This window comes from Chamaea fasciata, unplaced genomic scaffold (assembly GCF_029207755.1).
Source record: "Chamaea fasciata isolate MVZ Bird 193981 ecotype frontalis unplaced genomic scaffold, bChaFas1.0.hap1 SCAF_15, whole genome shotgun sequence".
NCBI classification, from domain to species: Eukaryota; Metazoa; Chordata; class Aves; order Passeriformes; family Sylviidae; genus Chamaea; species Chamaea fasciata.
In genome coordinates, this window is record NW_027094100.1 from 8,057,243 (window position 1) to 8,082,323 (window position 25,081).

At 39.2% G+C, this 25,081-nt stretch overlaps 1 protein-coding gene across 1 annotated transcript in view; it reads left to right on the forward strand.

The window, feature by feature from the left end:
• Positions 1-25,081, forward strand: part of SPOCK1 (SPARC (osteonectin), cwcv and kazal like domains proteoglycan 1) — a 271,592-nt gene that overhangs the window by 152,138 nt on the left and 94,373 nt on the right. The window contains exon 4 of the mRNA XM_066197356.1: positions 1,674-1,788. Coding sequence (XP_066053453.1) covers positions 1,674-1,788 — 115 coding nt within the window. The remainder of the gene's footprint in view (positions 1-1,673; positions 1,789-25,081) is intronic.

Consider the following 25,081-nt stretch of genomic DNA (forward strand, 5'->3'; position numbering starts at 1 on the left):
GATCTGCCTCAGTCCTTGACTCAGCCTCCAGTGAGAGTGAAGTAAGAGGATTAAGAAGGTGTCTCTCACTCTGTGTTCTGGGAATGTCCGGGGCAGGGAATCAGATACTTCTCATCTGTCTGGCAGAAAAAAGACACCAAAAGGCAACAGTGAAACACATCCCTGAAGAGCCTTGACAGCCTTTGGTCTTTCCACTGGGACAGACCCCGGCTCCTCAAGCACTGCCTATGTATTTTCCTGATGGCAACACATTGAATATTGCTCCTTTGTTGTTTATGGTGTAGGAAACAGATGGTCTTTTCTCCTTCCTTGTTCACTTCACCTCTTCTATCAGTTTTAATAGTTTAAAAGAAAAAGCTTTTAACACTTTTGCTTTATTTTTACGATTTCCCCGTCTTGCACCAAAGGCATTCCAGTAAATACATATGCACTAGTGAAGCTTAATTGCCCATCACAAATGTGTAATGGGTGTTAATGTGGCAGGAGCTTGTAGCTGTGGCTGTTTAACCCAGCACAGAACAGCTGCAACACTTCAGACCCGAAGGAAAACAGAAGAATCCTCCACTCGTTGGAAACATATTTGCTCTCAGAGAAATCTGGTACACAGCAAACTGAAACTTCTTCTACTTCAAATAGTCTCCTTTGAAAGTTTCTCTTATTATTCAGTAGAAATGGGAAATGGTTACCATAAAGGGCAAGTAAGAGCTCAATACCATCCCCAAAATGAAACCAAGAGTTGCCCATTTCCAAGAATGTGAGGAGGGATGGGAGAGGCAAATGGGATTTAAGGACATTGAAGAGGAGTAGAAAATTAAATCCATGGCAACAGAATGTCCAAGAAGAGCTTCTCTAAAAATCACTTCTTAAACAAGACTGAAATTTCTCTGTGTGACTGGTACGGCAGAGACCTTCTGATGTGTTCACATAAGCATGCTGTGAATACTTGTAATTCATCTTGGCAGAAAATGTCCTATTGCTGATTTTTAGAAACCTTCTTTTGTAGAAGAATAAATTTAGACAGGTACCTTTCAAATGGGACAAGAGCCTGGACATATTTGCTCTGAGATGGCAACTCATCTTGCTATTTAATCCCAACTCTGACAGCAGTGCTGGTGGTGCAGGTTGTTGTATGAAAGCCAGGATTATTTTGCTGTTATTACTGCTCTTCTACTCAAGGATTTTAAATACAGGAGTTACTTAGCTGTAAAAGTTAAAAATAATCTCTAAAAGTATGATGCCTGTTTTACAGCATCTGTGAAATAAATTAATTTATTAGCACTCAGCATTATATCAGTTGTTAGCTTCTAAAATACCAGTCATTTTGTTATTTGAGTACATTTTATGCAAACATGGCTTTTCTGTGAAATAAACAGCGTGATATAGATTGTTAAACAACAACTTCATCCCAAAGTCTCATATCTAGTATTAATGTGAATGCCAGTTAGACTCAGATCACTGTTCAGTAATCAGTCTTTAAGCTCTCCATCTATCTTTCTCTGTAAACTTCTCTACTTCACAGGCAGTCTGAAAACAGCAGCACATACTATAAAACATCAAAGTATTTATTCACTCACGTGTGGGAGTGTTCGTTCTAACCAGTTGTCCTCTGCCTGCCAAGACAGACCTCTGCATGCCTTTCTCACTTTTTTTTTAATATGTTTGCTATTTTATAGCCCTTGATCCATCCAAGGATCCCTGCCTGAAGGTGAAGTGCAGCCCCCACAAGGTGTGTGTCACCCACGACTACGAGACCGCGATCTGCGTGAGCCGCAAGCAGCTGGTGCACAGGTGAGGAAACCTCCCCGTGCCTGAGGCTTTCGTGTCTGTCACAGACATCCAGCGTGGGAGAGGAAGTAAAATGAGAAAACCCCAAAATTAATACTAAAAACCCCATAATTTTACAACGCTCTTTTGAAGTTTAATTTCTGTTAAAAAAAAAGAGAGAGAGAGAGAGACAAACAGAGGTTTTATATTTATAACTGAGGCTATGTAAAAAAGATGACCCAGAACATGCTGCATCCTGTGGTGTGGATTGCATAATTCTCTCCCAGTTCTGGGAGGGATTTTCTTTCCCCCAGAGAGAAGTAATTATGCATCTTTTAAAAACTGAAAACATGAAATATGAAAACACTGTGCCAGAGATATCTACAGTTCTGGTAACTTAATTAGAAGTAATTAACAGGAGATTGATAAAGATTTTTTAAAAAAATATATCAAACCTCTGCTTAAATTTGCTAAAGAGCTGAAAAGTGTTGGTGGAATTTTATAGAGCAACTCCTTGAGAAGTCGCATAACTAGAGGAATCTCCAGATCAGATTGCTAAATGACTGAATTAAGAGCAAATGAACTAGCTAATATATTACAAGGCCAGGATATCCAAATTAGACCACAGAACTTCAGAGAGAGAAGCTACAAATAAAAGAAGAAAAGCCTACTGATCGTGGGTTGAGATATGTTACAACCTAGAATTGAGAAATTTATAAACAAATGTTGAGAAAAAAAACCTAACTTTGCCCTATTTAGGAAGGAATAGAAGAACTAGTAGAACCAGTGGGGAAACTAGAGTTGAGTTATCTCCAGAGCATGGGTCAAGACCCAGAATTAAACTGGAGGAATCAGCCCCTGCACTTGCCAACAGATATATAACAGAATAAATGGTGTACTGCTGTAATGAGCAACTCTGGATGCTTGGTCTGCACTTTAAGGAAAATGCATTGTCTCGCTTTCATTATGTTTGAGTGATAAATCTGGGGACTGCTCTTCAGTTTCTCTCCCTAGTATGGGAGAAAAAAATTTGCCTGTAACATAGCTCAGGTCCCCAAATGTTGTCAGCCAGTGTTGTAGTTCAACAACTGTTTAGCCCAACTAAATTCAGGATGATCTGATTTCCATGTACTGCATCTCATCTCACTGTCACCTGGTTGAGAAAGCTAATCCTGTAAGAAAAAATTGTCTTTGACTGATAATGCAAAGTTGATGGTGTCATGTGCATGAGGCAGTGTGTTCAGTGTTTGGTTTTCAGTATGGAATGATCCCTGGAACAGAGTTAGGAGTCTGCTTTGTGCAGTGCTGACATTCTAATTATGTTTTTGGCATTATGTAGCTTATATTTTCTAGTTAGGATGGGTTGAAACTTGGTTTAAATCCTTGCATTATATACTAGTCGTTGTGATATATAGACATAGATGTTGAGCCAAATGCTTTCTGAGCTATTTCCAGTATTCAATGTCTCCAAAGCAGTCAAAATGTTCAGAGGAATGGTGCAGAGGAACTGAATATCCTCTCTTTGCAGAAACCAGGCTGCATTTCATGTGATCTCTCTGTGATTCCTCCACTGCCTGCAGCTGTTTCAGCAAACCTTTGAGTAGCACTGTGACTATGGAGATGAATTGAAAAGTATTGAAAACTTACTTTGAAAATTCTCCAAACAATTTTCAGCAAGTTTTGCAATGCTGAAAGAACTATTGCTGATGTGTGACAGTGGCACATACAGCCCCACAGTGGTTTTATTTTCCAGGTACCCAGCTATCCTGGCCTCAGAGGGCAGATAGGTCAAGGAGGGGAAGTAACCAGGGGAAATTGTCTGTTGATTTGAATCAGTGGAGTGACACCCCCTGAAGGTTTTCATCTTTAGTCCCACAGCATTCTGTTTTTTTCTGTGCCTGACCTCAATACTGCTGTATATCTTACTCCAGTCGTATCAAATGCCGTGTTAATCAGGAGTAAACACATTAAAAGGGGTGGAGTTGCACCTATTGAAACCAGCAAAAATCTGAATATATTGGTGTGGGCACATGTAGTAACAATTACCAAATAACACGGTGCTGTTGTGATTGTTTTGCACATCCACGGTGCTGTTGGGTGTGCTCTGGAGGATTTTCCATTTCACGCATCATTATCAACTTGCTGCAGTGGCTTTACACAGTATGTAGGCTCAGCAAAAAGTAATCAAGAGCAACACCTTAGTTGTTGCTGAGCCTCCCAGACAGAGCTGTGCTGGTTTGTGTCCCCCAGTGCCTGGCTGCATGGAGAGCTGTGGTTTTCCCGGCACTGTCTGTTGCAAGCTCTGAAATCACCAGTGCCAGCACGATGCCATTCCCATTTCATTTCCTTTCTGCAGGAATGCCTGCTTTTTAAACCACTGCAGCAGCTCAGTAGCAGTGTAGAAAATTGAGTTGCATGGAAATGTGTTATTTAATCTACTCAGACCCTGCCCCTGGGGCAGTCTGGCCTCTCCTAGGTTCAGCATCTGCAACCTCTTCCTTCTCTGCTCCCCCTCCACAGTCACTTGTGAACAGCCCTGGGTCTTGAATCATGGAATGGTTTGGGATGGAAGGGACCTTAAAGATCATCTAATTCCAACCCTCTGCCCTTTGGATCTACTGATACAATCAGTTGGTTCCTCAATTAACCCTGCTGTGCTCATAGATTTTTTTCCATTCTCTTGCTCCTTTTCATACTGATTCTGAAAATAATTGCTTTTCATTTGGTTATTATGTACAATTCAGGGAAAAGGGCATAGCCCAAAGGGAACTTTGCAAAATAGCATCATTTGGATTCCTGCTGGTATATTTATCCATGTTAACTATTTGTGTTTTATTTGTATGTATTTTCTTGAAGGGCCTATCACAAGCAGAAAGATGGGAGAACACAGACAATAACAGGGGAAAACCACTGGGTAGTTTATTAATTTTTTTCTCTTTCTCTATGGGAGTTAACCAACTCATTTTTCTAGTTATCTGTTAGTACTGAAGAAATTAAGGCATAAGATGTCTGAGAGGTATTTCAGACAGATAATAGAGTTTTGTGAGCACATCCTCTAAGGCGTTTACAGTACAAATCAGCACATTTAGAGAAAAGGCAAGAGTGAGTTGTAATTGAAGAGTGTGAAAAAGATAAATTTGGAGGTACCTTCTTATATGCTTAATAGTCCTTGTACTAATGATAGAGTCTTATGAAATCTTTTGGGTGGATTAAAACCCCTTTCAATTTGGACATCTATGAGGAAAAGTCTTTATTAGTTCAGTTTTGCATGAAATGCAGTAGTTAATATCTCTCAAAGTTGTCTCATGCATTCTCAGTCCCATAATACTTGAAGCCATTTGTCTCTGCTGGTGCTGATTGTGCAGCGGATGGGAAGGAAAGATGTCACTCTTGGGCTCTTTTCAAAAGAACAGAATGAGAAGAGAGGATTGATGAGAAAATAATGGGCATATTACCACGTCCAGGATTTACAGCTTCGCTCAGTCCATTTGACCAGCAATGACCAATTAGTTCATCACTGCCATTTAAGTCATTCACAAAGATAATCACACATCTTCTCTGCTTCTCTGCTGTGTCGTAGAAATCCAGCCATTTACTCACTATTTCCTCAGTACTTTTAAGGATAATGCTGCTGACAAAAGAGTCTACTACTGATTTTCTCACTTGTTGTTTGTTTTTGGGTTTTTTTGAGATCTGGACAAGTTCCCAGATAAAACATCTGTTCTTCTAAATTACACGTCAAAACCTCGGTCTGACCAGCATGGAGGTGTTGGCAATTACGCTTATCCACAAGGAGCAGACAAATCTCCCTCTCTTTCTTTACAAATCCTGCAGCTGATGCACCATTCCTGGTTAGGAAGGACCATGTACAAAACAAGTCAAGTAAAACATCCCCGTATGTGAAACAACATTTTTGTAGCATTGCTCTGGTTTGCCAGTGAGTGCTTTAAATTGTTTCCAAAAGGGGGAGGCAAAGCAATCACTGCCAGGACGACAGTGACCCACCTGCTTTGGAGAACTGCTGGGAGCATTGCAGAAAAATCTCTGACCACAGCAAATGCACTTTTGGGGATTTACTGAAAAGTTGTGCACATAAGCAAGGATTTGAAACAGTGCTATTCCTCAATGTCTATGATTACATCAACAAGCACCTGCTAAAAGGTGCTAAAATAGGCCCTATAAACCCAACCCTGTTGTTTTGCTATTCCCTCTGATTTGTGTCTGCCTGTGTTTTCTCTTGTTTGCTTCACTGCTAAATGCTGATGAGGGGTTGGCCCAACACCAGGGATTCCTCTGGGGGTTACAGCTTCCTGTGCTGAAAACCTGACTCGCACATTCCCAGTGCCCTGACTGATGCCATGGAGGGCTTGGTCCTAAGCTCATTTAATTCTGCCTGATTTATGTGGTAATGTTTATCAAAGCCTGAGTAGGTGAGAAATCCGTAGGAGAACCAGATTTGGGTGATGATTAATTATCTTTGGATTAACTAATACCATCAGTTGGTTCCTCACTTAACCTTGCTGTGTTCATAGCTCTTTTCTATTCTCTTGTTCCTTTTAACTCTGACTCAGAAAATAATTGTTGTTCATTTGTGTATTATGTACTGTTCAGGGGAAAAAAGCATAGCTCAAAGAGTACTTTACATGAATCATGGAATTACAGAATCACAGAATATGCTGAGTTGGAAGGGACCCATCAGGAATATCGAGTCCAGTTCCCGGCCCTGCACAGGACACCCCAAAAATCCCACCATGTGTCTGAGAGAATTGTCCAAATACTCCTTTAATTCCATCAGGCTTGATGCTGTGACCACTTCCCTGGGGAGCCTGTTCCAGTGCCCAAACTTTTCCTGATATCCAACCTAAACCTCGTAAATACTGTAAATATTTTTCACATCTCCCGTAGTCTTGGTAAATTTTGGGATGAATTCACAGTTATGAGTTAATTTTTACTGCAGATTTGTTTATAAGCATCAAATGAATTCTTTTGCTGACTAATGTTTTCAGAATTAAGGGAAGAAAACTGCAAAGTTCAGAGTGAAAAGGAAATCTTTGACCATTGTTTTATTATAAAAGAAAGCCATTTAGAATAAGTTGGATTTTTTCCCAAGCAACAATACAACAATATTTACACACTGCAAACTGATTTGAAGTCTCTAAATCTGACTTTTTCTAGGGAATAAAAAAAAAAAAAAAAAAGAATGCTTTCATGAAAAACCTTTTACCTATCTCTAGTGCTGAGTATTGATTGATCTACTGGCATAGATTTTTGCTTCAGAAGAAAGAGCATAGAAATATTTGATTAAACACAAAGTCACAAGACCAAACAGATTGCATTAAGTTTCTTTCAGACAAAGCTATTGTACTGGAGAAATTACCAGAATTTAGGCTTCTTATTCCCAAGGGTAGCTCTGATAGAATCTTGGAGAGTTACTTTAATCCTCAGTGAATGAAAGTTCTAGACATGAACAGGATTGAGTAAACATTTGTTGTTTGGGGTATTTTTCTCTAAGTTGTTAACTCTAGTGCATTACTCTGTAAAGACTGTTATTCTTACTAATATCTAATCCCTCACGGTACATTGCACAGTTTAACTGTGGCTCATGCTGTTTGTCCAGAAAGAGAAATGAGAAGCAGGAAAATCAAGGAGAGGAGGCCCTTTGAGGTCACAGCCAAGTGCAGTAGATAATGTGATGCATGCAAGTCCTTGGAGAAAACTTGAAAGTTTTTAAAAGTCTTTAATTTCCAGATCATCTGACAACAAAGGTACCTCTACTACAGTGCAAGAGCTTGGGATTTTGCAATGGACAAGTAACAAACACATGGAAATAAGGAATGTTTGTTTTGTTATGGAGTCCAAGTTGCCTTTTCATGAGACAGAGAGCACATGTTGTGATGTGCCATCAATCTGTAAGTGCACAAGGGGACCGCTGAGTATTAAAAGAGAACAACATAAGACTCTGGCGCTATCCTCTATTCCCCATTACAGTTAATTCTGAAATTTTGATTATGAAAATTACAATCTAAGCATGAACTCCCAAAGGTGAATAGCTTTTCTTCCAAGACAGTCTCCATCAGTAACTGCCCGGGATTCAGTCCAAGGATGCTTGAACGTTGGAACAGCACTCACTGGTTTTAAAAGCAGATATTACTCTACTGAACAGGATCATTTGTAAACTGTAGGTCTCCCTCTCAAAGTGGTCCATTTCTCAGTTTCAGCTCTGCCTACATTAAGTTGCTTTTAGCTGAAGAGACCATGTGGAGAGGTTGTGGAGGGACTGGCTTTCATCTGACACGATGATCTGAGCTCATTCAATTCCGAGTCTTGAGTGACCTACCTCCCGCCAGGGGTTTCTGCACAAAAATCCTCCAGTTGATTACTTTCTGGAGGAAGCTGGCTATGGTCTGTCCTCTCAACAGATGAGAATTCATGTTCCTTTTAGGCTGCTTTCTGGCTTTCCCAAGCTCTAGGTATGCTGTTGACTTTGGTGTATTTGAAAACTCAGAGGTAAAAGACCGCTGAACAATTCACAAATTTAGGAAAGATCCTTCCTTGGCTTTAAGTACTGCAGTCATCCTTAAAGCTGAATTCAGATTGGATTACTGACTCAAAGCAAAAGGAGCCCAAATTTGACACCATGCATTTTGGTATTTCCATGAATTTCCAAACTTCTACAGAAAAATGTACTCATGGAAAACCATGGTCAGGCAGAGCACAGACATCTCCCATGGGAATTGCACAAGATTGTCACCTCGGACTTGATGATCTCAGAGGTTTCTTCCAACCTAATTATTCTGATTCTGATTCAATAGCCTGGATTTTCTTCATCCCAAGGCCAGTTAGCTCCTCTGTTTGTCTCTCCACAGAACTGCTTCATGCTCCATCAGCTTTAGACCTCATTAGAGTAGTGCAAGGTGATGGGCTCTTCCTGGACATGAGTGATTTTTGAAATATATGGTAATGCACAGCTCTTTAATAACAGATTTTAGAGTGTGTCCTCATCCCTGTCTGCACTGGCCATGCCAGCAGATAAACTTGTTCTTGCTGTCAGCAGGGGATTTAGGGTATTTTCCTCACAGCCACCAAGCACCAGGCTGTGAGTGGACATCTCACTGCTGAGGTCACTGGCTTTTACCCTGCAGCTCCTGTCTCACTTTCACTGTGCTCTGCTTTACCCTGAGGCTGCTGCAAGCACAAAGGAAACCCAAAGAGTATTGAGACAATCACCTGCTTTTAGGCCAGTGTCAGAGCACTCACTGAAACCACCTGAATATTTCTGGGTACCTTTGCTATCATCAGAACATTTTTTATATTGAACAGAATGAGAAAATAACTTATTTTTTTCGCACTTTAATTAACATTTATAAATAGTTTTTGCATTTAAAGATACTATTATTGAATGGGTTGAATGCCTCTTTGTAATATTCCCACTCTTAATATTTCTAGTTGTACGCTTTTAGCAGTACATAAAAACGGACTAGAAGTGACTTCTTGGATCATTAAGTCTAATCCCTCTGCAAAAGTATAAAATAAACTTTTTCATAAGCCTATCAAGTTCTGTCTTAAAGATAATAAGGTTTTTTGCCTCCTGTATGCCATTTGGATGAATCCTGAACATCTAAACCTTTCTTGTCGGAAACCTGCTAGTATCTGGCCTAAATTTGTTCAAATCCAGCTAAAACTTCTGGAGTTTTCCAAAATGGTTACTCAGTATTTATTTTGAAATAATGACCTTCTGTGGTTTTGCTACATTTTGCAAATGGTCATAGCGTTTTCTTATCAATTAAACGCTCTTAAGAAAGACATTCCTCTTGCCTGTTTCAGTTTTCCTTTGTAACAGAGATCATTGGGTTTGGCTGCTTAGATCAGTAAAGAAAGAAACCCAAAATTATCACTTCATCTTCTTGCTGTTAAAACTCTTTTTAGATCTTTGGTTTTGCAGTGACTCTGAGTCATCAAAAAAGATGTTAATTTTAATCTTTATTTCTTAAATTATTCCCCTTTTTAAAATGGCTGTTTTATCCATGCCTGTTTCAAACCTCTGGATGATTCTTCCATCAGCCCTGGTGGAATGTGTGCAGCTTGGAAGTCCTTATTCCAGGTGGGGTTTCACCTGAGCTTTCTGGAGAACAGTTCTGGCTTTGGTGCTTTGTGATCTCTAAATTGATGTGTATTGTAAATACTTGAGCAGTTTGCTGCTTTAAGCACTCCTGCATGACATTCTGTATTTGTTTCATCCTTAATAGAAACAAACACTAATTACTTTTCTCTGTAATCTAAAATGTTTTTTTATTAACATGATAACAAAAAGGAGGCCGGGGAGAGAGTTTGAAATAAGTGCCATACCTAGTTCAGCATCACATATAAGCTATATATAAAATGCAGTGTTTAGAGCTCTGAGCTCTGACTAATATGTATGCTAATGTATAAAGATGGAAAATGCATGTCAGAAAGTTAATGTGTGAATGTCAGTTTGTGCAGCAGATTCATAGGAAACAGAAGCCAGCAGGAAAACTTAAATTTATGGAAGGTGAAATAAGGGCAACATCATGTTTGTTCTTCAATGGTTTTACTGTCTCTGTGGGTTCTCTTGGAGACTGCAGACTTGGTCATATGTAAACCTCTCGACACGACTCTTATCAGCTTTTTAAAAGCCACCATCCAAAGCTCAGTCAGCATCCAAAAGTTCCTGTTTCCCTTGGGATATCTGGAAAAAGGCAGAGTTAAAAGTTCAGTCACCTCCTCCATGGCATTTTTCTGTTTCTGACTTCTGGATTGGGAGCTCTTGATAGCATAAGGGATGCTGCCTTTTTTTGTTGTTTGTAAAGCTCCTCTTGCTCACTTTGAAGTGAGCAAGAAATGAAAACAGTAATTGATATAAATGTCATCTGCTTGGCAAATGTCTCGAGATTTGCCAACAAGCGAATAGTGAACAAATGAATAAAATTGGAAGGGATTCATTGCCTCTGAATCCACGTTCTCTAAGAAGCCGTTAGGTTTTGCACATGGAGCAGCCTCATGATTCTTGCATTTTCAGTGCTTTTTCAATCAATGTGGATACATCATCATCACTATAATTAAAGTACAAACAGGTTGGTATAAGAGGGTGTGGGATCCAGGAGAGCAGTTCCACTCTCTGGGTTCCTGCCAGCAGCACTACATTTGACCATTGGCCCTGGTGTTCACATGGGTGTATTTTTGCCTGAGCTGTTGTCTGACTTTTTCTGTGACTGTGTTAATCCTCACACGATTTGGAATCTGCAATATTTTCAGGTTCACCAGAGCACAGTAAGTTTAAGATGTATTTCCTGATTCACCTTCTTCGTATTTCTTATAAAAATCTTAACCATGAAATTGCTGGAAGCAAAATTGTGATAATATTTAATATGTGCCTGTAGTTTTGCTTTTTATCCCTATCTTCAATCTGTTGAGTAATCCAGTCAGTCATAAATTACTATTTAATGTTCACAAATGACCTCCAATGCACCAAAAATTATTCTGTGCTTATACCATAATCTGTTTACTGGGAATTCTAAATTTATTGCTGGTTTTTGCTGTAGAAGCCTCAGGACATGAATGTGTTCAGTGGAAGTCTTTTTAGTGCTAATAAAAGCCATGCTTTTGTGAGATTGGGACTGATGTTTACAGTAAAGGAATTTTATTAAAGTTTTTCCTCAATTTCCAGCATCCTGTTATATTGGAAAAAATGTTACACATGCAGCATTTAAAATCTTGCCTTTTGGTAAATGGCATTATACATTCCAATTGCAGTCAATATTCCAAACACTACACTTTGTATGAAATTTGTAAATTAGGCCTTAAAAATATTGCATATCATTTGATGCTGGCCAGTTGGCTGCTTTTTCCAACCGTGTCTCTTCTGTGTGATGCAGACTCAACACACGCAGCTCTTAAACCAACTAAAACCTGATCTTTATTGTTTGCAAAACAGTTCTTTATTTTACCTTTGCACTGCTGAGATTTGCCAGGAAATGCTTCTAAAGCCTTTCGCTGGCAGTGAATTGGTTTCCCTGGCACCAGTAACAACAGGCTGAAATTCTCTTCAGTTGGGTCAGACTCTTCCACACCTCTTGCCTTGAGTTTTCACAGCGTCCTCCCCACGTGTAGGGCTCTGCTGGTGGGGAGCTTTGGCTCCTCCAAAGCTGAGAGTGGTTTCCAGCAGAGTTCTGCTAAATTTCACATCTCCTTCAACATCCTTCATTTCAGGCACAAAACTTCACTGGGAAAAATGATGAAACCCTATCCAAGACCACCCTAAGGAATTGATCAACAAGCTTTCATTTTTGAGTTAAAGCTTTCAAAAAACTTGCACTGTGAAGACATTTCCACAGAGGTTTGCCAGTTCCAAACTAGATTAACAACAAAGACATGAATGTCCGCTGAAATATGAAATTGAAAAAGATAGTCTTTGGTGTTTGATCCCTTTCAGAGCCATGCAGTTCCATCTAATGGCACTCTTTTGAAAGAAATAGCACATGAAAACAATAAAAAGAAGCTTCTTGCATCAACCATTTTCTTACTTGGTGCATGTTACGTTATCAAAAATAACTTCTAATCTATTACTTCCTGCTTCTTTAGTATTTCCATTTTTATCATTCTCTTTTCATTAGCAAGCTTATTATTGCCTCCTTGGTGCTCTGCCAGAGCTCATCAAGAGTTCTACCTACAGATTTTCAATTTAGTCATTTTGTATCAGATTATTTCAACCAATGAACCGCAGGTGACATTATTTATGGACATGAGCCACCAAAGTAAAGTCTATTCAAAGCTCTGTATGTAGGTAGAACTAAGCATGATTCGAAATCAACCCAAAATATTTTGCTTCTTTAAATGTTTTTGCTCAGGCGTCGCTGTCCTACTCCCAAATTACCTATAGAAAGGTGATGCTGAGCCATTCACCTTTTAGACACAAAGATAAATACCTTAGCACACTTTGGAAATAATATTGCTTCTATCTCAAGGTTTAAAGCAGTCTTGTAATATATGATAATTTAATTCCCATGAGTATCTTCTACGTCTTGAGAGGTGGGGCAGAAAAAACCCATGGACATGAGGAAGACATTCCTGCTCATTGCAGGGTGTTGGACTCAATGATATTTTAAGGGTCCCTCCAACTGAAACTATTCCATGATGTCTTTGATCTGTATATTCATTCTAAGCTGCTTAACCAGCTACAGCATAGAGCTGTCTAAAATAAATAAATTTTTAAAATATCATGATAGATTTCATTACATTAGTGGAGCATAATTATCAGGAAACATTTCTACAAATTTGTGTTATTAAATCTTTGGGAAATAACAGGGGCAGGAAGATTAACAAGTTTTCAAATTAGTTAAGAGAGAATTATCGAGTCTTCATTTTGTTGTCAGTTATTGGGTTTAGGTTCTCTGCTTTCACAATGAAATCCTAAAAGATTCATTGCAAGTAAATACAGAATGCCCAGTAACTGCAATTTAAGAAAAATAAAATTTCTGATACATTCCATAGAGTTATTTCCTGCTCCAACTAGTGGTTTAAATAAAATCAGAGAGAAAATCTTGCACTGCAGTCACTGCAGTCAGTGTAAAATTGCCACCTCTATGAAATCAAATATTGCAATTAGATAAAGTACTTAAAACTGTGGGAGTTTTATTGTTCTTGGATTAGCTCTTAACTTTGTAGAATTATCTGTGTACTTTTTGCTCAGTTTGCACTTGACTCCCTGCTGAGATTTTTTTAACATTTGAACATTCTGAGAAAGTGGAAATAGAAATAAGCTCAAAATGAAAACAAGCTTTCAGCTCTAAGCATGGAGTAGATGTGTTCTGGAGTCTTCTGAAAAAATGGTTTTCCTGTCAATTCAACAAAACATTTTCTAGCAATGTAAAGAATTGTTCTTGACAAGAAAGTCTCTCACCTCAGAAATGTGAGTAGGATGATAAAGAGACCTTGAATGTAGAATGTGAAAAAGAGAGGTTTAAGCCTTGTCACTCAGGTAGTCTTCTGCATCTTCTGGTGAGTGGGTATTGACTTCTCTTTCCCTGGAAGTCTGCAGGTTTTATTCCTTTCCTTTGGTGTGAATTGAAGAAGAGATTTGATCTCTTCATTAATTATGCCAAAATCACGCAGTAGTCTGATGGTTATGGCACTCAGCTGGCACTCAGGATTTACTGAGTCTCTACTGCTGTTGTAAATAAAATCCACTCCCACGACTTTCTAGCACACCTTTGAGAAGTCAGTCAAACCAGAATGGTGCTGTCATCACCTCCCATCTTCATGGAATGACAAATTTTTTTCATGTTAAGCTTGTGAAGATAGCATATTCACAGTAGCACTTAGACAGCTCCAACTGGCTCGAGTATTCAATTATCATTTGCACCTAGAGAAAAAAAAAAATTATCTTTCATTATTATGTCTGGACATAGAGTATAAATTTGCTCCTGGAAAAGTGTTGAGAGATATTTTTTCTCCTCTTTTCATTATTTGGAAGGGATCCAGCATTGCTGCTTTCATATTTTATTTCTAAAATGATAGCTATTAAACACACTGTATTGTGATTTGTGAAAGATGAAATCCTTTGCCTGGGTCTTCACTGGTTTCTGATGAATGCAAACTACTAAAAAACATCCCTGATCTCCTTTCTTTTCCATTTCCTGGGACAGTGTCTTTAATAAGTAATAATATTGCAAAGTAGACTTTCCCAAAAGCCCTCAATTTATCTTTCTTTCTGTGCATATGAAGAATAGGCAATTTCTGTCATTATCTCTCTGCATACTTTTCCAGGGAAAGCAGATTCTTCAGAGTGTTCTGAGGACTTGCCTCTACACCTGCAGGATTCAGGAAGAGAAAAAGCTCATAAGTCTTGTGAACACTTAATGATGTGATTACTCTAATTACTGCAGTGTTTTGCTTACATTTTACTTTAGCTCCAGCAACAAAACTTGTCATGGTGTAAACATTCTCTGATAGTCACTGTGCTTTTCTCCTGTCGAGGTCTTCACTTTGAAAAGAAATAATTTTGTCCTTAGTGAGGGCTTATGTTATCTCACACATCTGAATGAGCACTCCTATACAATGTCATGCAGTTTTAAAATAAAGAACGATTTTGTACCTTGAGGTCTTTTACAACCATGTCAAATTTTGAAACTGTGTTAATTTTCCAAAAAAGGAAAATACATCCAAGGGCTAAAACATGCTGTGCATTTCATTGAAATCTCAATTTTCACTGTATTTTAATTGTCCTTCAAACCTAAACTATTGCGCAACTGATTTTTTAAGGGGGTCATGGAAGGACAGTCACAACAGTTTTGATTTGGATTAGAAGAGTTTTCTACTACAGCCACAGTTCTGACCCAGACTGAATCTACAATCTGTAAATTCTTCAAGTGGCAGCTCTACTAGAAAAGAATAGTTTAGTAGAGGTCTTGCTGAACATATTTCAGTATTGCAGTTATGTCACTTCTGCAAGTAAAGTTTTACAAACTTTTTATTAACATTGTTTGCTTTCAAATTTAACATATTTTGTTCAGAATTAACATTCAGCCTGTCACCAATGCAGATTGCAGCCTTATGACTTCAGATTCTCTTGCAATTTTGTCAATTTTTCTTCTGTTTCCACCCTTTTTTTTTCTCCTTTCACTGGCAAAAAAAAAAATTGAGCCTTTTAATTTTTTTTTTTTTTTTTGCTTACTAATATTAGTAAGAGACAATGGAGTCTGCTTGGTTTTGTTATTGCAAGTGTTACTGTAAGCTTTATTATGATAATATCTAGGAAAATGTTCTTCAATATGTATGGGGAGAGAGAGCTGGGTTTTTTGGTTCACTGATTTATCTGGCCTCTAGCTTTGGTCACCATGTAATCCATCTCCTTTTATGAAACAAAACACACCATTCTGATTATTTGGTTGTTACCATCAGTGACCCTCAACTGTGGAAAACTAATTAACCTTAGTAGTAAAACATAATGTGAGGTTTTTTGTTCATTTGTTTAATGAGTTAAGAAGTCAGATGAACAGAGTTGGTAAAAAAGAGACAAAAATATTAATGGAGACCCAAACCTGCTCCTCTAGTCTTGCATCCAGTCCCTTGCTTTGCAATTCAGCAGAGAGAAATACAGAAAACTTTCACATCCTCTGCTTCTTCTTTCCTCTTTTTTCATAAATTCTCAATTTGTAACTTATTGGCATTAAAAAGATGGTTCATGTTGAACAAAAAGGACACTTTATAGTGTTGTTGCATGAATTAGTCTGTCCGTTATTCATTGCCCTATATTGTAATGTGTGTGCCATTATTCTGGACAGCTTTGAATCTCTTTCAAGTCCTTTGACAGATTTTTGTAGTCTTAGCTGCCCCAGTTTACCCAGAGCCCAGGACTGCCAAGCTGAATTACACCACGGTCATTCCTGCTTAGCACCTCATCCATAGTTAATTTCTTGAGCCTCTGTGTTTTATCTGTGTATAAATTTTTCATTTGCAACAACACTTTATCTTAGCTCAGAAGTCTGGGGGTTTTGTTAATTAGTTCCTTCGTTAGTTCAGAAATTTTTGCTTCATTTTGAACCAGCTTCCTGTGTAACAGGTTCATAGTCCTTTTAGTAACTCATATGGATGAAACACAATGAGAGCTTTTTTTATTTCGTAATGAGTTTCACCCAGGGCTGTGCAGCACAGCAGAAATGTGAGTGCTGGAATGGAAACCCTGCCCTCCTCACAGCCAAGGAGAAAACTGCTCTGACACTGACACCTCAGGATCACCATCAAGATGAGATAAACTGCCTGCAGATGCTTGTCAGGAAATACAGGCTGAAGTTTCAGCGTTGCTGATATTCAGTGTTTAGAGGTCCCTCTGCTAAATTCCAAAAGGCAGAGAAAAAATGAGGATCAGTAGAGCGTGAATCAGAAGCACAGTTACCAATACAAAAACCGGCCTTACAGCTGCTATCATGCAACCCTCAGAGGAAGATTTAACCAGCCTCTGGCTTCCTTTAGATGGAAGGAAATGGGCTCATGAAGGAGGAATCTCAGAACATGTAAATTCATTTCCAGCTCTGGAAAGAAACAAAAATATTTTGTATTTTATCTTTGCAAATATGTCCTTCCTTCGCCAAAAGTATTATTTACTAATTAGCCCTAAATGTAAAAGTACATTTGTCCCCTAAGTAGTGTACAGACTGAAAATAAGAATAGAATAGATTGTAAACAAATGAAATAGGAGAATGATTGCTTAGATAATCTGAAAGAATTTTAGGAAGATATAGGACAGCTAAATTCATGATTGCCTCTTGAGCATTGTGGAAAGCAGTAAGATAATGTGCTCTGGTTTGCAGCTGGGAGAGGGAGGATATGGTTAAAGAACAAGTCCAGATAACAAATATAATGACAGGGAAACAGCAGCAGAAAAAGGAAGAAGATGATATGAGAAGAAATACAGGATATTTGGTCTCGACATAGTGAGCTTCTAATGTGGACAGGATGTTCCTGAGAGGAAATGGCAGTAATAGTGCAGAGAGATAGAGGGATAAACCAGAGAGGACACCTATAAAGTTTCTCAGACTTCCAAGGACTCAAGTGTAGAAGGGTAAGAAGACTAAACTATTACAGGTAAAGCACCAAAATGACACTGAGATGCCATTTAGAGGGAATATAATACTTAATAGGATACATCCTAGCAGAGAGGAAAAGAAGAGGCAGGAGTAGATGAAGAAATAACTGCTTCTCCAAGAGGCCTCATTTTTGCGGTTGAATGAAGCAGAAGAAAGTTTCAGAAGTAGGAGGGGAAAAAGTATGAGGAAAAGGAGATTGTGGGGGAGGAGGTCAGGGCAAAGCGGTCAGGCTGAAAGATTGGAATCACAATGGTTAAATACAACAGGGAGTAAGAAAGGACACTGCAATTTTTTCACAATTTTATCAAATTTTCCTTAAAACAGCTGACCAGATCTTGGGAAAACAGGGCTAGAGGAGAAAGTCAGCTAAGCCAGTCAGGCCGAAGGTAGAGCACAGTCTGTAGGATTTCAGAAAAGAAAAGTGATTTTGAAGAAATGCAACGGCATTTGGGAAAAAAAGAATAGCTTTAATTTACAGTGATAAAGAATTAGTGCAGTCTCTAGATTTCCCTAGCAGCAGCGAAACTGTGGAAAGAATAAGAATAGAGTCCAAGGAATCAATAGCGAGCAGCTGAAGTGAAATTTGGGTGGCAAGAAGTAAGGTGCTACATCTAAAGCCAACAACACTCAAAACTGATTCCTGTGTAGTAACTCAGCAGCAAAATATTTTTTTCTTTACAAAACCTTTTAAAGTCCCAAGTAATGTTCTGACTTCTATCTAAATATGCCACTGATTGAGTCTTATTTTTTCACACAGTAAAATTAACTTTTGAGGAAGCAGCTATAAAATGCTGAAACTATCAAAGTGATAAATGAGTAGCTACGTTGCCTTTTAACACCACCTTATCCTCCATGGTAGAGGGGCCTATGGAGCTACATGGTGAAAGAGGATGGGAAGAAGGGATGTTTTGTGATGCACAGGTGCTTGGCTTCATGATTCAAGGTCACAGCAAAGTGAGACCTTAAACACTCAGTGGAAGTACCTCATGAAATGTATATCTTGCAGTTTCTGCAAGTATGTCAGTTGAATTCATCTTCAAATTTTACCCAAAGGTGTGTTTCACCATGTGGTGTCCCTACACTGGATCATGTGCATTCAGTTTGTATCATAAATTAGTGTGATTATGTAAATCCTGTCCATCAGTTGGGACCTTCCTGAAGCTGTAGTCACCTTTCATTAAGACACAGCCTGATAAAAGATGGGCTAATGTTTCTGATGGCCTCATTTGAGAAGCTGGCAATGGTACAGATGCTATGAGCTCCATCTCCACCATCCAATAACCAGACCGGCAGCACTGAACACGGTGAGAAATTCAGCAGAATGTTTAGACATTCATAGTACTGAGCTCTATAAATCAGCAGTGCTGAATAAGCAACAGGGGTATTAGCCTATTTAGATGCTAAAAGGGATGGGATTTTAAAATTACTCAGCTCCTTATAGTATTTATAACTGGTTTAGTTTGCATGCACTTCACTAACATTCATTTTATTCTGACATAGGAAACTGCATTCTGATTATTTCCCTGAACCTACCTTGAATAGTGAATTTTGACTACACTCTGGAGGTGGCTTTGGGATTGATTATTTTTTTTAATTGTCTGTTGCTTGACAAGCCAATTCTATTCAGAAATCACACATGAATTCTTAGGTAATCGATGCTAATTGTAAAAATCCTCAGCAGCTTAATCTGCTGTAGCTTTCTTGAGAATTTAATAAGCCTACCTCATAATAAAATATGTCAGAAGGGGCAAATATTTTGCTAGCACAGCTTGTAAGTGATTGTCTGAATCATGGTGCCAAGTATTCACAGAACAGGAGTACTCTGCAGCCATTTTTAAACAGAAACATTTGATTTCGTGCCTTAAGGGCAAGAATTTTTACTATATTTTTAAAATTCATTTACTTTCTTATCCCTACCAGCAAAATGTCAAATTTTTTTTCTGAGGATTGCATGTTATTTGCCTTAGGATAAGCAAAAGCAACATAATGAAACAGAACACAGCTGAGCTGTCTGAGGATGCTTTGGGGGGCAGCGTTGATTTTCTCCCTTGCAGTTGCAAAGTGACAGTAAGATTTCTAAACTTTTTTGCTTCAGAAAAACAAAAAAAAAAAACCAACCAACCAAACTCTCACATTTTGAGCAGAAGGGCCTTTTGCAATGTAGAATTAAGGGTTGTGTTGCACGTGATGGAATAAATTGGGCGGGGTTATAAATTGAACCAAAGGCCATGGAGCTGAGCAGGGCCCCAGGGTGGGTCTGTCACCTCCTTGAGCCCATTAGTTTGTTCCGTCAGTTCCATTCTGCCAAACTGCTGAAAGTTTGGGGAGACATGAGACATCAGAGCTTTGATGGTGCTAAACTTCACATTTGGCCTTCACCTCTGCATTTGGTCAAGACTGAGGATGGTTTCAAAGCTATTCTGTCCTCAGCTTCTGGGAGATTCATGGGTCATGCTGGAGCTTTAAAGTGTTGTTAAATGCTACCAGGAAATCTGCCTTGAATTTTAGCCTTACTAAGTAACCTGCACCTGTGTTTGCACAGCTATGGTTATGCACAGCTATGCAGGGTTCAACACTGGAGCTATAAATATGAGCTGGAGCAGGGAAATGGTGGGAAATGACTGCTCTGCCAGGTTTGGTGAGAACAATTTTGAACCTGTCTAATTGCATGAAGCAGGGCATAGTGAGGGAGGATCAGCTTTCCTCCCCAAACAACTTGACAGCTCAAATTAATCTCACACACCATCAGCAATTCACCTTCCTTGGAGATCTTGGCAAGTTCAGCCAGCAGGAGGAGGCAGACCTGATCAGTGCATTATTTTAAAATCAAGGTAATCAGATCCTGGGCAGAGAAAAGCTTCCTTTATCCTTTTAAAATGTATTCTTTTTTGGTAATGGGGGAAAAACCAATAAGCTGTCCTAGAAGGAAAGAGGGCCAGTGCCAAAGAAAAGGTAGTACATTTGCTGCACATTTCACCTTGAAGTGCTTGGTGCCAGGTTCTTGCATCTCTTCCAGCATGTGAAATCCAGGACTGCTGGAGATTCCTGCAAACTGAGGAGTGGTGAATAAGATTTCAACTTTAATTACAAACTTCCTGCTATCTCCCCTTCTTCTTTGAAATTCAAGGCACTTCATTTTATTTTTACATAGTTCAGTGTCTGAGATTCCTTTTTATGTTAGTGGGAAAATAACGATGAAAAGAAAAATAATTCTCTTATGAAAATTCATGAGAACAGGCAGCGTTTAGAAGCTGTGTTTTTTATTCAGGAGAGCACAGTGACTTTTAAGAACACTGGGATTTTATGTTTGTGTGGATTTTTTGGTTTGGTTCTTTTCCTTTGTGTACTTTGCCTGTTTTCATACCTGTGCAGCTGTTGAGCATATGTATTAGGTCTAAAAGTTGAAAATCATTAAGAATTTAGATTACAAAATTTATTGCCTATAAGTGCAATAATCTTTTAGCCAGGATTGTAAGTGGAACTTTCAAACACCATTTTTATGTATTGAAGTGCTCAAAGGCAGAAATCCCTGTGCTTCTCTAATGGCCTTAATAAACAACCTTACCATTTTTAGTCCAGGAATAAATAAATCCAGAACTCACATCTCAGACAGATACTGGTACTGAGACGTTGATACTGTGCAGTGTGGGTTGTCCTGACAGTGTAAGAGTATCCATGTTTAAATGATGTATTATATCTGTTTAGACACAGACCTTGCTGCTTTCTGAGCAGACTTGCTCAGGAAGTTGCGTTTGGGGTTCTCTGGTGTTGCTGGATCTCAGGAGTCGCCTGCAGCAACTGCATCACCTCAATCAAACTCAACAGAGTTTTTCTGACCTTGTAGGCCCTCAGAATGTGTCAGCTTTTCCAAGTTATTTCTTCCTTTAAAACACGGAGAAACATTAAAAATAAAAAGATTCCTTCATCTTGCAGAACCAATAACCCTGAGGACCCTGGGCCCCCAGGCCCTTTGTTCTCTTTCCAGAGATGGTTGCCAGCTGGACTTAGCGGGATCCATGCAAGAATCTTCAGGGCATTTTCCCTGCAAGATGTGTCAGGGGGTGTTCTTGCAAAACCTACACTGTAAAACGTCTTTCAACCTTCCCTACATCCAGCTGACAAGTTCCTCCTGGAATGTTGTTTCCCCCATGCTTATTTCATAACGTCTTCTTACTGATGGTAAGAAATAGAGGCTCGACTCTTCCTCTTCCCTTGGAAATACAGGTTTTTCACTTCACTGGAATGACACCTCGTTCACTTTCACTTCAGCACTTGAGATTTTCGCTGTAACTCTTCCCTAAATTTGTCATCTCTATCTCTTGTCTTCTGTCTACCAACTGCTTTCTGGGAGCACTCCAGTGTCTATTGGTTCTCTCTGTACAGACTTCATTCCCAATATAATCTCATCAGTGTCATTGTTTGAAAGAACAGCAAGTAAGGAGAGTATCCATTTGCTGTGGGGCCAGTCTGGAATGAGTTTCATTCTGCCAGAAGGGTCCCCAGCCATTGCCAAGCCCCCATTAAGTCCTTTGCACATCTACCAGTGAGCAGGGACCTTTTTATTTCTCATGGCTCTTTTAAGCCAGATCTGCTGGAGAGAAGATATAAAGGCAGCAAGAGAAAGCAAAATCAGTTGGGTAAAATTATTTCTTTGAATATTGAAATCAGGGAAAATGGTACTTAGTTCAGTGGAATGATGCTGAAATGCAAGGCTGCATGTTGTTATTCTTTGTATCTGAAAGTTTAAAACCCAGGTGGAGAAATTGCTGTAATCATATGTCTGTTCTCATTTTACAGTGTTTATATTAAATAAAGAATCTGTATCAGATTCAATAGCATAGTACCTTTTTTCAAGGTAATATGTGTAGACTCTTTTCTTCACAAATCTTGACTGGTAGTGGCTCAAGGTATACACAGCTCTTGTGAAAAATATGAAAAATTCTAGAAATGAGGCCAAACTCTTTGCTCTAACAGAATACCAAAATGATACAAAGAGAGGAGAGGACATTACCATTTATACTGGCAAATTTCAGGTTTGTCATTCTTTTCCTCGAGAACAAGAGAAACAACTTATGCAAAGGAAAGATAAAAGCAGGCAGGCACTGCTGGCTTTATCTTCAGGGTGATAAGCTTCCTTCAGGGGGACATGAACAAACTATGCATGAGGCATGGAGACAGTACAGACGGTACATTTTAAACTGTTCCCACTGTGAATCGTTCCAGCTTCAGGAAGCCATTCAAGTTTGCTGTCAGAGCTCTTCTGGTACCAGCTCTGGTGCACTGAACTTTTCAATTTTGTTTCAATAGAGTTTAAAACAGTTTTATGTGACTTAGGAATTGTGGTTTGATTTAAGGTCCAGAAAGAAAGAAGGATGGATGGAGTTAATCCTAATCTTGAGGAAGGTCTCTGTGGGAGCCATAATTGAAAACTCCAGTACACAACTCACAGACCCCCAAAGACACATTTACCTGGAGAGTCCTTGCAGTGGGTGGGCCCTCCTGTGGGTGCCTAACTCAAACCTGCCTTCCAGGGAACTGGCAAACCCCAAGGATGGTGGCATGGCTGGTGCTTCATGGGAGAAGTTTCTGGAAGAGACTGTTGGGAAGAGACAGCCTTTGCTGCCATCAGCCCAGTTAGGAGGGGCAATGTCAGTAAAGGTTCAGTGGCACCAGTTTATCTCCATGAAATAACTTGGTTTTGTCAAGTCAGTATTTTGTACATAAGGCCTGTTCTATTTAAAAAAAAAAAATCCTAACGAGCTCAATGCTGTTCAAATAGGACCTGAAGTAAGTAGTTGTATTATTTTAAGCTCAGAAAACACGATAGGTGTAAGTAATTTACAACATGAATTGAACCAAATTCTATGGTTGTGTAACATCACTGAAACAGCACGTTAAAGAACAAGAAGAGACAGTACCAATCTCACTATTTGTTTACCTGATACTTTCTGTCAGAAGACATTGTGTAACTGATTTGTTGGGGTTTTTGAGAAACTTTCTGCTGTTATTTGCAGCAGACCTTTGAAAACTCACCTAACAAAATCTTCTTTGGGTAAAATGTCTTTTTCTTGTCCAATAAAATTACCGAATACATTCTAAAGTCCTAAGGAGAAACTTCTATTTGCTGTCTGCTTCATCCTAAAAGTTTGTCAGGACTTTCAAAACAACAGCCTGCCAAAGGAACCTGATTTGTGATTGCATTAAACGCATCAATGCTTCATCTGCTACTTTACTGTAGGTGCATTTAGGAATAACTGGTCTTGAAGCAGATTAACATATTCTTGATACTGTACTTTTTTTTTTTGTAATGAAAAGTCTGAACATCCATCAAATATAAAATTAAATGAAAATAAATCAAGCTGTAAATATAAAGAAACAAAACATCTTTTTTTGTGCAAGTACCTTTACTTTGACCCCTGGCTTTGCCAGAGGTTATTCCCATATATGCTCCTCTGTACTCTTCCTAAGAAAACTGTTATCAGACAGATACAGAGATTCCCTAAATAGCTCAGCCTGGGTCGTCCAGTCAAGGGTTGGTCAGGAATTAAGGCTTTTCATTTTGGGGTTTGGTTGCTGGTTTTGTTTTTTTTTTTTTCTTTAATCTGAGTCAATTTAAGATGTTTTGTTTGACAAACTTTTGCTGAATCAAAGGCACAGTTCAAACTCCCCAGCAGGCTCTCAGTGCCCAGAGCTGATGCTCCCAGACAGGCTCGGACCCAGCTGGGTGATTCCCATCCTTGGGGCTGCCAGCTGCACCCAGCTGGGGCTGAGCTTGTGGCTCCCCAAAACACACCTGGAAGCCATAATATCTTGAGTGGAGCCACTTTTCCTGGAGCTTCTGAGGTCCTTTCTGCGTGGCTAAGGCATTGAGGTTGGAAGCCGAGTGCTGACGTGCAGGTGTCGTGGCTCTGGCTGCCCGAGCTGCCACAAACTGTGCTGGCATCTGCCTGGTGGCATCTGCAAAGCCTCAGGCACTGTCCCTGCCCCTGTGCAAGCCAAGCAGATGTCAGCTCCCTGGGATGCTGCAGTGTGTGCTGAGCAGTGTGTCTGTGTGAAGTGTCGTGAACTTGAGTCGCTGTGCATTCTCCCTGTGTGAACTGTGAATGCTTTAAACCACTGAGATTTCTTGATGGATTAAAATACCAAGAGGCTGAATTCTGTAAAACTTACCAACTCCTTAATTCTTCTACCTTTTGGTACATTGATTCACCTGTCTATAAAGCAAAAGCAGGCAGGGTTTTCCTATAAGTCTTAATACTTGACCAAAACATTCATCCAGCTTCTGGAATAATGAAAATAGTAGTAGATCCTTTCAACTCTGAGTCTTAAAGCAGGATTAAATTTGGTTGTCAGAAAAGAAAAGAAAAGAAAAAAAAAAAAGAAAAAAGAAAAAAAGGCCTAATTTGCTTTGGCCTGGCTTGCTCCTGACACAATCATTCCAAACCAAGATGATTAGCAGAGCAGAGCATTCCCGGAGTATGTGAATGGGCACTTCCATTGAGAGGGGATTTGCTGGCTTATGGCAGCCAATGTTCTTGTCTAGGTTTTAATTTGTTTGTATGTTTGATGTGCTGTTAGGAGTTACAGGATTGAAAAGCTTCCAAAAGTCCTGTCCAGCCTCTCAAAACATGACTGCAGAAAAATACATTTGTTTGAGGAAAATAGATGTTCCTTTTACAAGATAGGAGCTCAGCTATGGTTTTGGTTGAGGGTGT